The 16,052-nt window shown below is 50.4% G+C and overlaps 1 protein-coding gene across 5 annotated transcripts in view; it reads right to left on the bottom strand.

The window, feature by feature from the left end:
• Positions 1-16,052, bottom strand: part of CAPN13 (calpain 13) — an 83,263-nt gene that overhangs the window by 10,224 nt on the left and 56,987 nt on the right. For 4 of the 5 annotated variants that reach the window (XM_004777895.3, XM_045079271.1, XM_045079270.1 and 1 more), the window contains 10 exons: positions 15,266-15,465; positions 14,211-14,247; positions 13,790-13,846; positions 10,448-10,505; positions 10,285-10,343; positions 8,671-8,739; positions 6,994-7,069; positions 4,911-5,039; positions 3,858-3,913; positions 3,238-3,295 (listed from right to left, as the gene is read on the bottom strand). In XM_004777895.3, coding sequence (XP_004777952.1) covers positions 3,269-3,295; positions 3,858-3,913; positions 4,911-5,039; positions 6,994-7,069; positions 8,671-8,739; positions 10,285-10,343; positions 10,448-10,505; positions 13,790-13,846; positions 14,211-14,247; positions 15,266-15,465 — 768 coding nt within the window. In that variant the 3' untranslated portion in view covers positions 3,238-3,268. Of the gene's footprint in view, positions 1-3,237; positions 3,296-3,857; positions 3,914-4,910; positions 6,743-6,993; positions 7,070-8,670; positions 8,740-10,284; positions 10,344-10,447; positions 10,506-13,789; positions 13,847-14,210; positions 14,248-15,265; positions 15,466-16,052 lie in introns of those variants that run through there. The other variant, XR_006606511.1, reaches the window with a different exon arrangement.

Below are 16,052 nucleotides of genomic sequence, written 5' to 3' on the forward strand. Positions count from 1 at the left end.
TGGCTGTAAAGGGAGGAGATGGCGTTGTGGCTGGAAGGGAATAGGAGATGGAAGAAATGTAAGAGATAAGCATGTTTCAGTGGGAAGTGGATGACTCCAGGAATGAGAGAGAGAGATAGAGAGAAATTGATTTAATATTCAGAACAGAGGAGAGAATTCATTCTATTGGGTCCTTGTGAAGGGGGGAGGTAATGAGATCCAGAACATCCTCAGAGACATATGCCCTCTAACATAACAGGAGGAAGGTGGGAGATGGTTATAGATGAAAGAGAGTTTGTAGATTTGGAGGCAGAACTTCTTCACCCTCCTGCCTCCAGTTCTGCACAGCAACCCATCTGCCAAGAGTGGCTAGATCTACTTTAAGAGTATGATGTCAGAGGACCATGATTAATGAGGAAGACAAGGGAACACTCTTACGGATGATGATAGACATTAATGAAAGAGGCTGAAGCACACATAACCATACATCTTATATTATACTTTCTTCTTACATAATGTTCAGAACAGGAAGTACAGAAAGATTGGTTAAGAGGGACTTGGGACCCTGTGTAGGATGAAGGATAATGAGAAAAAGTCCAGTTATTTCAAAAGTTCAAACTTTAGGTCCTGCATCTTAAATTAGCTCGAAGATACAACTGAAGAATCATTCCTGACATTAGAAATCATGCAGATTAGAATAGGAATTAGGCAGACTGAAAATGGGAAATATTCACATGCCCTAATTTTAGAAAGAAATGAAAGGGGAATTCATGACAATACAGGTAAGTCTAAATAACTTTGATCTCTGCAAGTTATGTTAACTTGTGTTCATTAAGAAGCATCAAGGAAATAGTTATGTTAAAATATTTCTTTTCCTTTTTTTTAAGGATTTTTATTTATTTATTTGATAGACAGAGATCACAAGTAGGCAGAGAGGCAGGCAGAGAGAGAGGGGGAAGCAGGCTCCCCGCCAAGCAGAGAGCCCGATGTGGGGCTCGATCCCAGAACCCTGAGATCATGACCTGAGCTGAAGGCAGAGGCTTAAACCATTGAGCCACCCAGGCGCCCCGCTAAAATATTTCTTTATGGAGAGATTTTTCTCTTGATTTCAAGGTACAGAGTTGGGAGATTAAAGAAATGCTGTTTATAAAAATTATAGGGTACCCAAATATGTTGATCACAGGACAGCTGTCTAGGAGAACTATGTATTTCAAAGGGACATTGGCATAGAGACATGGTCACCAGTAGGTTTCAGATGAGAATCACCAGGAATAAGTAAAAAGAGAGGCCTCGGTGAGGCAGCAGAGCTATCTGCAAGGATGTGAAGATCTGGCTTGTCCAGTCTTTTTTCTGTAGTGGTCCAGAGTAGAGCTGGATGCATGGGTGGAAAGTTCGAGGGAAGTAGATTGTTGCCTCTTGATAAAATAATACCTAACACCCAGAAATGTCCAACCATGAGGAGCACAAAATATCGAGCACCCCAGTCCTGGAAGATTCCAGCAGACTGTTGGGGCTTCTGCTACAGTAGCATGGGGTATGGGCTATGTATCTCTCGGGTCTATTCCCTGAACATAAACATGTAGAAGAAATGCGACACGGGCATTAACTTTTCAGCACACTCGCTAGATTTACAGATGCTGACGGCTACAGATGTGTGCACAGCTGCAAAGTGAGGCAATGGTAGAGCCGAGGCCGGACCCAGCTCTCCTCTCCCCAGGCTCTGGTCATTTCTGTTGTTCCACACATTAGCCTTTCCCGTGATGAGTGATTGCCATTCCTCTTTGGAAATTCAAATAAAAAATTCTAGAATGAAATTGGCCTGCTCTTTTACACCATATACAAAAATCAACTAAAAGGATTCAAGACTTGAATGTAAGACCTGAAACCATAAAACTCTTAGAAGAAAACTTTAGGGGTAAGCTCCTTGACAGGGATCATGGCTTGGCATGGATCGTGGCAATGATTTTTGGATTTGACACCTAAAGCAGAAGTGACAAAAAAAAAATAATCAACTAAGACTGATAGGCATTTTTTCCGAAGAATGCATACAAATGGCTCACAGGTATATGAAAAGGTGTGGAACGTCATTAGTCATCAGGGAAGTACAAATCCAAGCCACCATGAGATACCACCTCACACCTGTTAGAATGGCCATTTTAGAAAAGACAAGAGATAGCATGTGTTGGTGAGGAGGTGAAGAAAAGGGACCCTTTGTGCATTGTTGGTGGGAATGTAAACTGGTGCAGCCACTCTGGAAAGTAATACGGAGTTTCCTCAAAATATAACAGTAGAACTACCACATGATCCAGAAACTACCTCTGGGTATTTATTGAAAGAAACAAAAGCACTGACTCAAAAAGATATGTGTGTCCCATGTTCATTACTTACAACAGCCAAGACAAGGAAAGAACCTACATGTCCATCAGTAAACGGATGGATAATGAAAACGTATTTTATATATGAAGGAATATTACTAAGCCATAGAAAAGGACATCCTTGCCATTTGTGACAACATGGAGGGCCCCTGAGGGCATTAAGTAAAGTGAAGTAAATCAGAGAAAGAAAAATACTGTATGATCTTACTTCTATGTGGAATCCAAAAACAAAACAAAACTCAGAGATACAGAGAACAGACTGATGGTTGCCGGGAGTAGAGGGGGGGATGGTGGACCAAAGCAGGGAAGATGGTCCAAAGGTACAAACTTCCAGTTATAAGATAATTAAGTCCTGGGGATAGAATAGACCGCACTATGGCTATAGTTAACAATACTGTATTGTATATGTATTTGAAAGTTACTCTGAGAGTAAATTACAAAAGTTCTCATCACCAAGGGAAAAAATGTGTAACTGTGTGTGATGGATGTTTCCTAAGCCTTTTGTGGTAATCACTCCATAATATATACATCTATCCGATCATTATATTGTACACCTAAAATGAATACATTATTAAATGTCAATCATAGTTTAATTTAAAAAATAAATAAATTAATAAATAAGAGTTCTAAATCCCTCACTCATGACTTTCGGGCCACACTCTTTCATCAGTGTCCCCTGGTCATTCCATCCATGGTTTTGATGAAGCCTGCACCATTGGCCTTGAAATTCAGGGGCCCTGAGCAGTTGAGCCTTGGCCCGCACAGATGAGGGCTCTGTAATCTCTAGGCAGGCCCCTCTCAAGGCAAGAGTCTTGTGTGCAGTTCCTAGAGGAGACAAGGAGTTGTGCTAGAAGGAAACGATTCTAGAGCTGCCATGTCTTACCTGGACTCTGGGGTCTTCTCTACTCCTCGCTTCAGTTGTACATGACCAGGTTCATCCACTGAGAAATAAACATCATCATTATGACATAGCTTAAAACTTGTTTGCTTAATACAGAGCAGGGCAAATGGTACCCCCTTCCTTGAAAGACCTCAGTCTAGTCTCATCAAAACTTTCCAGCTAATTCCAACCCAGCAGGGGGTCCCAAGCCCCCATTGCAACCTATCTTTTGCTACTCCCTGAGGAGCTAGGCAGTGAGAGGGATAGCTGAGGTCGACCAGCTGGCTAGGCCAGGAGGCTCTCTCTAAAGCTCACGGGGAGTAAGTTTAATGCACAGTGAGCTCAGCAGGTGCTCCTCAGTTCCCTCTTGGATTTATGACGCCCACATAATCCTCTGCTTTATTAAGCTATTGGAAAAAAATAAAATCTGTCTGCCAAGATCCTAAAGCAGCCTTGGCAGCCCGTAATATATAAAGGCAGTAATTGGAGGCAGCGGGGCCGGCAGCTTGGCTGGCCTTTGACAGACCAGCCAATATCCTCAGGGAGAAAAATGCCCCCTGGAATCAGGAGAGGAGAGGTGGCCTGGGACTGTGCCCCGTGTCTGGGAAGGGAAGGCACCTCACCTCCATTTCTGTCAGGTACAGTCCTTTCCCATCCTTGGAGAGGTTCTGGAAAGTCTCTAAAGAGGAGGAGAGGAATCAGGATAGGTCAAGGGAGATAAAGGCAAATATGGCGACTCTCTGTAAAGCACTTTCTCTCTCTCCCTCCTTGTCTCTTCCCAGCCAGCTCCGTCCCTGAGGAACAGCTCTCTGTGACGGCTCCGGCCCACACACGTCTCTCCCTCTGCTCGTGCCCTTGCACTCTTCACCCTTCCACACATGGCTGAGGGGATGTGTGGGCCTGTCCTATAAAGTATTCTACGGGCACCCTCTGGAGAACCTCCCTTGTCCAACAGAGAATTCTCTGGAGGTTTATGCCTCACCGTCTCTCTTCTGCTCCCAGGGCTCTGGTCTCTCAGTCTTCCCTAACTGCCTGGCTCAGAGCTGTGGGATTTACAGTGGTGCGCCATGCCAGCGATAGGGTAAAGATTAGGATGAGGCCAGATGCCACTTCTACCCCAAACACAACTCTTGAGCTATGTTATGGCTTGAGGTTTCACATAGGATTTTCTTGAAAAATAAAGGGCGGGGTGGCTGCTAAGAAGTGTCCAAATATCTGACCTACATGGTAGAATTTCTGGAGCTTTGGGGAAGTGCCCCTGCCCCGCCCCCATCTATCACTTGTGCATGAATTGGCTTCAGCAGAGACCGCATTCATTGCAAGACTATAGTATAGGTTTAAGCTATAAACAACATGGAGAAGGGACACCGTGAGTTAAATGAACCTCGCTCCTGAAATAGGCACTAAATAGGGTGGTGAAGAAATGAGAGCCTGGGATAGGGGACTGTCCTGGACAGAAGGAGTACAGAAGGGACGCAGGAGATGCAGACGGGGTCTACCATTACGCAGGCTAATGTTGGCTCTGCGTCATGGAGCAAGGGGTCCTCATGCAAGACTCCAGCCCACTCTGTTACTGAGGCCGGGCCTAGGCCTGGGGCAGGGGTGCATTCCTGATCCTCTACAATATTTTTTGGTCGCTATGATGGTCTCCAGGATGTCGCCCAGGTGACACTTACTTGCCATGGCTTCAAGTCGCAACAGGAGGCAGACCAGGCTAGGGAAGCTGACCCTGCCGCTGCTGTCACCGTACCGGAGGGTCATGAGGTCCAGCAGCTCGTTGCTGACGGAGATCCCTGCAAGGAAGCCTGGACCGCGGGGTGGGTTACTGAGCAGCAGGAGGCTGGAGCAGGTCCTGTCCTCTCACAGGCAAAGTCTAAGCAGCCACTCGGGGTGGTGGCCTTCTACCACTGTTCCCTATTCTGTCTGGCTCAGAGGCTAGTTCACTTCAGTTCGTGTTTTTACTAATTCTCCACTTGGCCCCCCTCATGGCTGCTGGGCCCCGGTGACATTGTTCTGGAGTTTGGCCAGAGACCAACTCCAGAGACTCAAGACACTTGAGGACACTTTGGCCTTCACCATCATCGGATAATTCCCATGTGAAGAGGCAGCTTCCGGGACAGCAGGCGTTTGCTCCCAGCCCCGCCTCCATCAGGCCTCTCTCTCGCTCGGTGACCTTGTGAAACCACATTGTTCCCCGACCCCATGACTGCCAGTGGGTCTCAGGTGTGAGCACTCTTAGTGTGAGCAAGTGCGGTCCCTGGAAGTGCGAGCTTCCATCCTAAGTTGGCAGAGCAGGAAAGAGGCTGGTCCTCCGGGAGTAGACCATAGTCCGAAGGTGGCCACAGGTGGGCGAGACACAGGCACCTTGCTCTTTTTGGGTGTGTCTAATTATGAGCTCTGGGAGGCACCAACCCCATAGCAGACAGCAGCAAACTGGCAAACGGCCGTGCCTATAAGCTTTCAGGGGACAGGAGAACCTTGCAAGCCAAACCATCCATCAATGGGGTGAGCCTGGTGGCCCGTTCTCCAGCATTAATAAAATAGGAATTCGAACGCCATTAGACCTTGCGCTCCCCAGCTCGCCATATGCAGAAATTACCCTCTTTTCTTACGGTACCTCCACTGCCCCATTCAGTTATCTGCTTGGTCCCTGAAGGCGTTTTAGTTGGATCCCAGCCATTTCTATCTGTCTGCCTTTTCTTATTCTGGAGTCATCAGTGTGGTCTCTTATAAAATTTCATTTTTTTCTGTAGCTATCCAGGCGTTCTCAAAGTGTGGTCCCCAGACGAAGAGCTTCGGCCTCATGTAGAAACCTCTTAGAACTACAGACTCTTGAGCCCTACCCAAGCCCTCCTGGATCAGAAGTTTTGGATGAGGGATGAGGTGTTTTCACAAGCTGTGCTTGAACAAGCTTCCAGGGGGTTCCGGTGCTCACTCAAGTTTGAGAACCACTGCTCTTGGGCAGGAAGAATTAAGGGGAGGACAGGTGCTAAGGCAGGGAGATGTTTCTCCCTGCTCTCCAGGCTCAGGCCCCGCGGGAGGGAGAGCCGTGGAGTCTCTCCTTCCAGCATTTACCTGGGGGAATCTGAGCTTACATTTTCTCAAGGAAGGCAGCAATTTTCTGACTTAAACTTCTTGTGATCCATTTCCCCCACTGAGACAGGGCAGATCACGACTCCTAATCACAGGGCAGTGGAGACGATCAAGTGAGAAGACAGGAGAGCAAGTTCTTCCTGAACCTTGAAGCTCTTAGGCAGCCTATGCTGTATCCTTGTCATCATCTGAGGATTGAAAGCTCGGACTGAAAGCTCTGGCCTTCTTGAAGCGGACAGATTTCACTTAGCTCCAACCTCTGGGAGGACAGTGTATCCACCTGCTCATAGGGCTTTAACCCCGACAGCTCAGAGGTTGAGATGGAAGAGTCTCGAAGGCCTTGAGCTCGAGCTCTGGGAGGGGTCAATTATGTGGAGTCATCAATTATGTGGGGGTCATTTTAGCACAGTTAGAGCTGTTTGGAGACAAAAGGCAATTGGGAAAATTGACCGGCACACGAGAACTCAGGTTGGGGAGGACAAGGATTGAGTCGTGAGCCCGGAGGCCCGCAGAGGCTGGTGTAAGCCCGGGGTGGGGGGCACAGGAGCTCTGTTCTCTCCTGACCCTCAGCCCCCCTGCAGCAGCCTTGCATACGGCATGCAAGGGGTGTGCTCTCTCTCCCACACACGGCCCCAGTCATGATAGGTCCGAGGGGCCCTGCTTTACCTGCATCCCTTACAGCCTTCCACAGATCCAAACTCAGGAAAACTCCGGAGTGATTCTGGATGTTCTGGAAAACTCTCTGATTCAAGAAAGGAAGTAAGAAGTCCAAATGAGTGCTCTCACCCACCTTAAAGCAGACGTCCTGGGGAGAGATCCTGGAAACCCCTTTCTCATCCCTGGAGACCATTTCAATAAACTTTGGGGGGACCCAGCTCAAAGCAGCTCCTCTAAGGACCAGGGAAGGCAGCAGTGGGCACTGGCTGGTAAAGCCGACCACAGTGGCTGCCCGCTATGGAGCTGTGGGGCTGTGGGCCTCTCTCCCAACCCCCTTTCTGCCCTTCCCCATCCCCCAGACTGGCCTCCTGACGCGTGGCCGCTTGCTGCGTCTGGGAGGTGTAGAGCTCTCTCAAGACTTTACATACGGTGGTGGTCAAAAGCACAGAATTTGCAACCAAAACAGTGGTTTTAAATAAGCATTGACTATCAGCTGTGCAACCATGGGCAAGTGACTTCGTGCACCCTGGACTTTCTGACCTCTCCCCGTTTCTCACCCGAGCCCTGATCAGCCCTGCCCTTTCGGGGCGAGACAGAATCTCGGGCAGGTGACTTGTGGGATGGAAGCGTGCAGCTGCCCCACGACTGCACTCAGGCTCCCTGTCTAGGTCTCTGCTCAGCAGCCCCACAGGAGCTGTTTCAAGGCAAAATACCCCCAGCAGGAGTGCGACCCAGGCCTGTGGAGGCAGCGATTACTGTGAAATAGCAGCCCAAGAATGTTTTCTGGCCTTATTTGGCTTTTGGTGAGTATATAGAAAGACCTCAATTGGGAATCACTCACTCATTAGGAATTCATTAGTTTGGTCATTCCCTGGGCATTTTTGAGTGCCTGCTGTGTACGAGACACAAAGTAAGGCACTGGGGGAAGCAGAGGAACATGAGGGTGTCCCTGCTCTGCAGTCTAATGGGGGAGGGGGGACATATCAGCCATTACAGTGCCCTGTGAGTCCCCCAAGTCAGGGACTAGGGGATAATTCCTGAAATGTCCCACAAGAACACCTTATTATTGTGGGTTCAGGGGGATGTAACCGGGCCTGGGGGCAGGTGAGCCTCCCCATGAAGAGATTCCTGAGGCTGGACAGTCAAGGGGGTCGGTCCTGGCTGGACTCTGAGCCTCCCAGCTGGGGCGGAAGGAGTGAGTGGGAGGAGTCCAAGGATGCCTCCTGGACCCCAAGGCAGGGTCCCAACTCCAGGGACAGCTCTGATGAGCTTAGACCTTGTCCTGAGAACAATAGGGAAGCCACACTGAGGCCACAGGCCACATGTGTGATCTTGTTGAGTCTGGCCAGTGGACAGGAAGGGAATGAGATGAACAGGTACACTGGGGGAATGTCTCAGGGACAGGGAGCTGGGAGCGGGGAGCTCGGGGAGGGAATTCTGGCCGGCGGTCTTAGCTGCCACCCATGGTGACCCTCTCTCCTTCCACCTCCTAGAGCACCCTTCACCCTGCCACTAGCTCAGGCATTGCCTCCTGTCTTCTAGTGGGGCGTGCAGTCTCCCCGAACAAAATGTGAAGCCTCCTGAGGGCAGGGCTGGGTAGCTCTTCTTTCGCACCCCCCAACACTTTGCAGGTCGGGCACCGCGTAGATACTTGCTGAACGGGACACAAAGAGAACATGCCGGTACCTGGCAGTGGACGAGCCGGCCCCACAGCCTTGCAAACTCGTCTTGTTCAAGCCGCCCGTTCACCTTCAGCTGGCGGGGAGTTAAGAGCGGACGTGCACATTGCCAGTGCACAGCGGTGAGCAGGACCCCCCACGGCGCCTGGAGAAGGACCCGCGCATGGCGCCTGGAGAAGTCCCACCATCGGCTAGTAGCGCCATCAGGTCAGCCATCAGCCCGCTGTCCCCTGGGTGTGGCCCCACCCCAGCGGGCCCTCTCTGTGTCTGCAGGGGCCCGGCTTAGCTTCATTTTGCAGAGGAAAAGGACAAATTGGAAGGAGAAAGAAGCCCTGAGAAAAGGAGCCAGCATCACGTGCACCAAGGGAAGAGAGACCCCGGAACACAGCCTGCACTGGCTGGAGGGGGCCCCAGGCAGGGGGCAATGTGGAGGAGCATACGGGGGTCCCTGCAGCCCCCGAAGCAGCACGAGGGTGCAGATGAGTGGAGGCAACCCGTTAGAGCCAACCCTGGTCACCCCATAGCAGGAGGATGGGTTTATACAGAGCTAATGCCAGGAAAAGCATCTCTCTCTAAGTTGCTGGAGGGGAGCAGTGGGTGGGCAGAGGGAGAGCAGAGCAGACCTGTCTGCTTTGCAGGGCTCTGGCAGATACCATGTCCCTCAGGGTGAGCTGCCCTGGGCTGTGCAGGACCGCAGGACCCTTCTGCTTCATTTGTGGGGGACAGGCATTGTCTCCAGTGACTCCAGACCAGGGCCAGCAGACACAGGGCTTGATTTAGGATTTCAGCAAGAAGGGCTCTTGTTCAACAACGGCGGCCCCTCATTCCCGATCGGGTCTTGTTAAGAGTGAAGGAGCCGGGATCCGTCTCACTCCGGGGAGGCCGAGTAGGTCCACTGAAGGGAAGGTCCCAGGGTGCAGCTGGGAGCCAGGCTCTCGGGGGCGGCCAGGGGACAAATGGCTCCTGGGAGGTGGCCATCGGGACCGGAGTCGGGAGCCCTGGGTTTGATCCCCAGCCCAGCTGCTGGTGCCCACGGACAGCTGTGACTGTAGCCGTGGCATGGCAGCGCTAACGGGGTACTGTATAGACCAAGGTGTTTTCTCCAAGTTCTGGGGGTTGTTCTCTTTACTGAATTGGGGCTCATTGAACAAGGGATTTTAGGAAGACTCCCCCAGGGTAAGGGGAGGGGTGGGAGGAAATCGGCCCCACTAGTGCTGCCGGGAGGCCCTGCGGAATGAGGTTAGAACACAGATTGGGGGGCTGTAAACTCTTCAAAACCAGGCACAACTTCAGGCAGGCTGTGGGATTACTAAACAGGCTGCCTAGGCTCTCCAAACTCCTCTCTCTCTCCCCGTGTGATGGATCTAGCCTTGGCATGCCACGATGCTTGATAAGTGCTAACCATTGACACCATTGCTGTGATTGGGAGAGGCAGTGAGTTAGCATAGAATCGGCAGGAACCCAGGCTCTTCTGCCAGCCAAGCCCTTAGAACTGAAGAAAAGAAAACACTGCAAAGCGAAAGCATTCCTAATGTCCTAATGAGACCCCCCCAGGGCAGCCCAAAGAGCAGAGGGACCCTTAGAGCTGCCAGAACAGGGGAGGGGGCACAGCAAAGGATACGTCCATCAGAGCCACGATGCTCCGGCACTCATCCAGAGAGAACGTGTGCCCCGGAGTTCCTGGGGAACAGGAAGGATGGACATGTTGGGGGCGGGGGTGACACTGGACTGGTTCAGCAATGGGAGGAGGGTGGGGACAGTGGGCTGGTGGGGTCTGACCTTACCTGTCAGGAGCTCCTGGTTGAGAAGGTTCTGAAGCTGGGCGGCATCCAGGTTCAGTTCCTGATCCAAACGAGAGAGGAAGATGAGCCCCCTCAGTGCCCAGGAGCCGAGCGGCACACTGCCTTACGCTAGAGAAGCGCTCAGACTTCCAAGCCCTCAGTTCCCACCCTGTGCCCATCAAGCCTGCCATGAAGCCTTTCCCAGTTGCTCTGGGTCATGAATGTCTGCAGTGCTCATTGCCCCTGACATTCGACACCACCTGTGGGTCGCCTCGCCTTTCTCTCTTCCTTCGTTATTGGACTGAAAGCAGCAGTTGCCTCCCCCCCACCACACCTGGCACTTGGGAACACCTCAGGACAAGGGTTTTGAAGGAATCCACTCAGCCCCATAGGCGTGTTTTCCCATTTGCTTCCAGAAAGGGATGGAGAGAAAATAGGACTCCTCCGTGTGTGAGTGTGAGCACGGGCATGTGCGTACGTGCATGCGTGGAGGAGATGAAAGTGCCAGGAATCTTGGTGCAAAGGAGCTGCTCTGAGAACATTACTTCTCATGAGCCTTCCTAGCCACTGAGGCAAAGAGAAAGACAAGGGTCTCCTTGGATTAGAAACAGGAAGTAGGGGCGCCTGGGTGGCTCAGTGGGTTAAAGCCTCTGCCTTCAGCTCAGGTCATGACCCCAGGGTTCTGGGATCGAGCCCTGCATCAGGCTTTCTGCTCGATAAGGAGCCTGCTTCCTCCTCTTTCTCTCTGCCTACCTGCCTCTCTGCCTCCTTGTGATCTCTGTCAAATAAATAAATAAAATCTTAAAAAAGAAAGAAAGGAAGGAAGGAAGGAAGGAAGAAAGAAAGAAAGAGGAAGCAATGGAGGCTGAGGGGAGAGACACTTTTCCCAGACTGATCTTCTGAAGTTGTAAACTCCATTCAGTTTTCTCCTGGGGACACTGAGCAGTCTGGTGGGGAAGCGCCTTCCACGATGATCCATCCCACAGAGAAGCCGAGTGCACGGCGCGCAGCCGTTTCTCCCACACAGGTTGGTGAGAGCTGAAGGGGTGATGTGCCATCCGCACTCCGGGAGGGCTCCCCATGGGAGAAGGAGCCAGAGTGAGGTCCCTCAGCAGGTGGCTTAGCAGAGCGGGGCTGGGTCAGGTGGAAGAAGGGGTCTTGTTGGGTTCTTCCAAGAACACACATCGCATAGACCCACAGACACACTGTCCCCAGGCTTGGCCTCACCACCTCACTGAAAGCAAAAGCAGTCCCTCAGCCTGTCCTCTGGGGAAGACCCCTTGGAACGTCCCTGAGAAGAACATGTGGCCAGTGTTTGAAATTGGCCTCAGGTCATCCCTCTAACTGGCTGGAGTATGTCAGGAAAGCCAGCATTGTGTGTCCACTATTGACAGAGTTTTTTCCTCAAAAGAATCATGGCACCCAACCTGCAGAGCAGCTGGCAAGGAACTCTGACTTATGTGGAGTCACCTCCTAGAATACAAGTAGCTTTGGGACATGGACCATGTCTCCTTCCTTCTGCATGTCTCTCCATCCTAGGACACTCCCTGACCTGGACCAAAATGTCCAGGAGATGAGGATAGGAATGGAGATGAAGACTGCCTTAAGCAACTATCCAAAGAATTGCACATCTCTCTCCACCACGTCAACATAAGATCCCTGAGGACTGACGCTTTGTGTTCCCAAAGCTTAGCATGGAACTGGGAACGTCCTAGGTATTTGGTACGTTTGCCATTTGGAAAAATGGATAGACGGGCATGATTCAGCTCACAGGCTGAACATGTCCTTCCTTTCTCCCAGGCAGACCCTGGGTTATAGGACCGTCACCACTGTCATGGCTGATGAAGGTAACTGATGGCAGTGGTAGCACCTCATCACATTCCCTTAAGGCTAAACAGATACAAGAGATCGGGAGACAGGACTGAGTGGGTGCATACAGCAGCATTTGCTTTCAACTTTCCTTCCTTTGAGGATACAACCTCTGAGGGTAGTTCACAGATTGTGCAGAATGATGCCAGCTGGGCCCTGTTCAAGGGTGCTCAGCCAGGGGGTGAAAAGGGGGTGTGGTCCAGTCTATTCCAATTCATTCTGAGCTGTGCACCTTGGCGCAAAGCTGCCTGTGACTTTTATTTTAATTCCTACAAAGGCCCCATCTGGGCTACCAGTTGCCCTCTATGAGGAGACATTTGGTGGTTGTTCAGAAAAACCCTGATTAGAGGGAATCTGTACCATTTGTCATATGACAAATTATATTATTTATTTCAGATGTGCAGGTGCCTGAAACATGCCAAGGACTTTGCCATCTGCCCCTGAAGGAAGCCTGGTCTCAGGTATCCTAATTAGGTCCTGCTGATTGCCTTGGGCAGTAAACTTAGTTTGGACATCTGCTCTGGGGAAGCTAATCTGTCTTAATTCAATGCAGACTGACTGAGCACCTTCTCCGGGCCAAGGACAATGACAGATATTGGGGACAAGGAGTGCATATGATGCCATCCCGGCTTTGGGAGCTCCAGACTGGGGATGATCATCTGGGCAGACCTTGTCTTGCATCAAGTGAAGTGTCTTCTGAATCAGCCCAGATGTGGACCTGAATCCTGGGCCCCATATTGATGTCAAGGAGGTCCATATTGAGCGGTTCCTTGAAACATATTCCCCTCACGACAGGCACATTCTTCATTTCTCCTTGTTTTTCCCTCTGGGCTCAGGCTTCCTGAATAATTCTCTTTTAAGCTGCCTCCTAGTTACCCCATTAGCCCTCTGAATGACTGGCATCCTTCCTGTCCTTGGCCTCTGCCTGGCACAAGATCGGCAGCATACACATGGCCACATCTATCTATCACTTTGCTCTTCCCAAACCAACATGACTATTAATGGCAAAAGGCCCATCGTGCAGAGCCCTTGGCAGCTGTTTTTATCCTGGCACGTCAAGGAGTTCTTTATAACGGTTTATTAAACCATTAAGAAAATCCTCTGTGCACATAGGTGGCTTGGCAGGAAAAGCACCGTTGGTGCTTTCTGGAGCTGGCCGGCTCCTGGGAGGAATGATGCCAAGGAAGGTGGCAGAGCAGAAGGAAAGATTTCGGGGGGTATTGACAATTACTTGTTTAAAGATTTCAAAATACCACCACCCCCAGCATGAGCCCCACCCTCACCAAGGTCTGCTTTCCAGCCTCAATGTCACCCAGCTACGGTGCCACTTCTCTCCAGTGTTTGGAAGCCAGATCAGTTCTGGAGACATTCAGGGAGAGAGGCTGATAAAATGAACCACCAAGTGACTTTTCTTCTCTGTATCCTGATAAGGGCCCGGGGTCCCTCCATCCCTTGTCCCCGTGCTAGGTACTGTACCTGTTGAGCGTATTTGTGGAAGATGCTTTCCTGGGAGCTATGTTTCGGAAGACTCGCCTGGATCAAAGGAAAAATAGTCAATATCAAATTTGTGGGGAAAGAAGCTCTCTGTCTAGGGCAACGAAAGCACGAGAGCCATTCCCCACACCTGGATGTGAGACAGAGGCTTCCTCCAGCAATCAGATAAAACTTGTAGGGGAATGAGAACACCAAAACTTGTGGAAAGAAGATGACTGTGGAAAGAAGTTTCCAGCTCGACCTTGGAGGCTCAGTCTTTTCCACTCTGCCCCGCCCCTTGGAGCCTCATTAGCTCATTATGGTGTGTCTGTTTTCATCGGTCAGTGAGGTAAGAAGGAGACAGAAGTTCTTGGAGATAGGATGCAGCCAATGAAGCCTTCTAGCCAAACCTTCACATACCCACCTTTAGTGCCATAAGGTTGAAATTGCTGTCCAGGTTCCTAGAAAAGCAGGGAAACAGTGGGACAAGGATGAATGACTCACTATTTAAAGGAAGACTGCAGTGGAAGACAACCTAGGGTGGCATTGGACATTTACACCAAGGATCTGAGGGAAGGGCCCTCAGCACAGAGGGATGTGAAGGGGGCAGCCATGACAGCAGACAGCTCAGCACCATCACCACGTGACCAGTCTTTTGACCAGCCATCATCAGGTCTGCAAACCGTTTAGCAAATGGTTCTTTGGACAACCGGATACACACGGACAGTAACCCCCACTGCCGAGACAGCAGATAAGCTTGGTCTTATGTTCCAACTTCAGTGGAGCAGTGGCTATCTGAAAGACTGGACTGAGGCACCATCCCCGCTCAGCTGAAAAGATGGCCGTGACTGCAGAGATGTCTGCCTCATGACCAACAGGGACTAAGGTGCCCAGCAGGATGTGTACAGTCTTGACCACTGACTTAGCACTAAAGACTCTCCACCACTGGACTCTGTCTTTCAGGCCCATATTTCACTGTCTCCTGGATGCACCCCGCCCCCGCTCTGGTCACATTTCAGACAACTGCCATGACCGCCACGGACAACCTTCCTGCGCATGTGGCTAATGTTGCCTATACTTCAACAGGTTCAACAGGCTCACCCCCGTCCCTGCTTCTGCTCATGCTTTTTTTCTTCTACCTGCACTACCTTTTCCTTTAAACATCAGAATACATTTTCTATCAGGGACTAGCTCAAATGCCATTGTCTCCAAGAGACGTTCCTCAATCCCTCTTGCCTGAGGTGGGTCCCTCTCCTCTGTCCTCCCATGTAACTCTGTACTTTGGCTGAGCAATGGCCCCTTCCTGTTCATGGTCTCCTTGTTGGGTCACACTTTCTCGCCACCCTTCGCGGTGAGCGTCTTGCAAACGAGGCCCGTGCCATGTCTCCTGCTGACACAGTACCTGCTTCCCAAGATGATGCCATGGGTTTTTATAAAATTAAGCGAAACCTAACATTTAGAAGCCCAGAGTTTCTGTACCTGTTACCATCTGGCATTTTCAGGAAGATTCGGAGCAAAAACTCAACGGTTTCACTGTGGGCAGAAGTGACCGCCACGTAGGTCCCAGGGCTCAGACTGTAGCGCTTAGTGAGGCTGCCCCTGTTTTTGGAACTTATGCCCTCGATAGCATTTCTGAATTTAGAAAAGAAGGTGGGTGGCAACTTCTGGTAGTGCTGGAACTGGAGGAAAACATGAAGATGGTTAGAAAGCCCCATGGGTTGTATGGACCCAGACCCCAAAAGAGACCCAACACCTTCCAGACCTCTCTCCATTCACCAAAACTGCATTACAGGCCCTGAAAAGGGAGACACTGCTTACCTGGGTTTTTGGAATGCCACAAAACTCAGACTAGTATTTAATATAGATGTTAACACCACAATGAATGCAGAAAAAATATGGTACATGGTTTTATCTCATTAAATCTCACAGAATCCTGGGTTTGGGGTTTCTCTCTCTGCTTATAAAGACTTCCGTGGAATCCAAGGAAATTGTCCCAAAACTGAATTACTTCGGGAACCCCTGACATCCCTTCTCTCCAGAACCTTCTATAGGACCCTTTGGACTATGTAGCTCTGCAGAGCTGGACTCTTCCTTTCTCTCCATTTCGTCTTCCCAGCAGAGCCCTGGAATTCCTTCTCGTTGGAGAATAATAGGCTCTGATCATTTTCCTTTTCTTTCAATATTTTCTTAGAGACAAAACAATAAATATAATGCAGTTCCCATTACCAGATGTCACATACATATTACATAATAAAACCCCTTACTA

The sequence above is a fragment of the Mustela putorius genome, unplaced genomic scaffold (genome assembly GCF_011764305.1).
Source record: "Mustela putorius furo isolate JIRA1106 unplaced genomic scaffold, ASM1176430v1.1 tig00000281_pilon_pilon_pilon, whole genome shotgun sequence".
Taxonomy (NCBI): domain Eukaryota; kingdom Metazoa; phylum Chordata; class Mammalia; order Carnivora; family Mustelidae; genus Mustela; species Mustela putorius.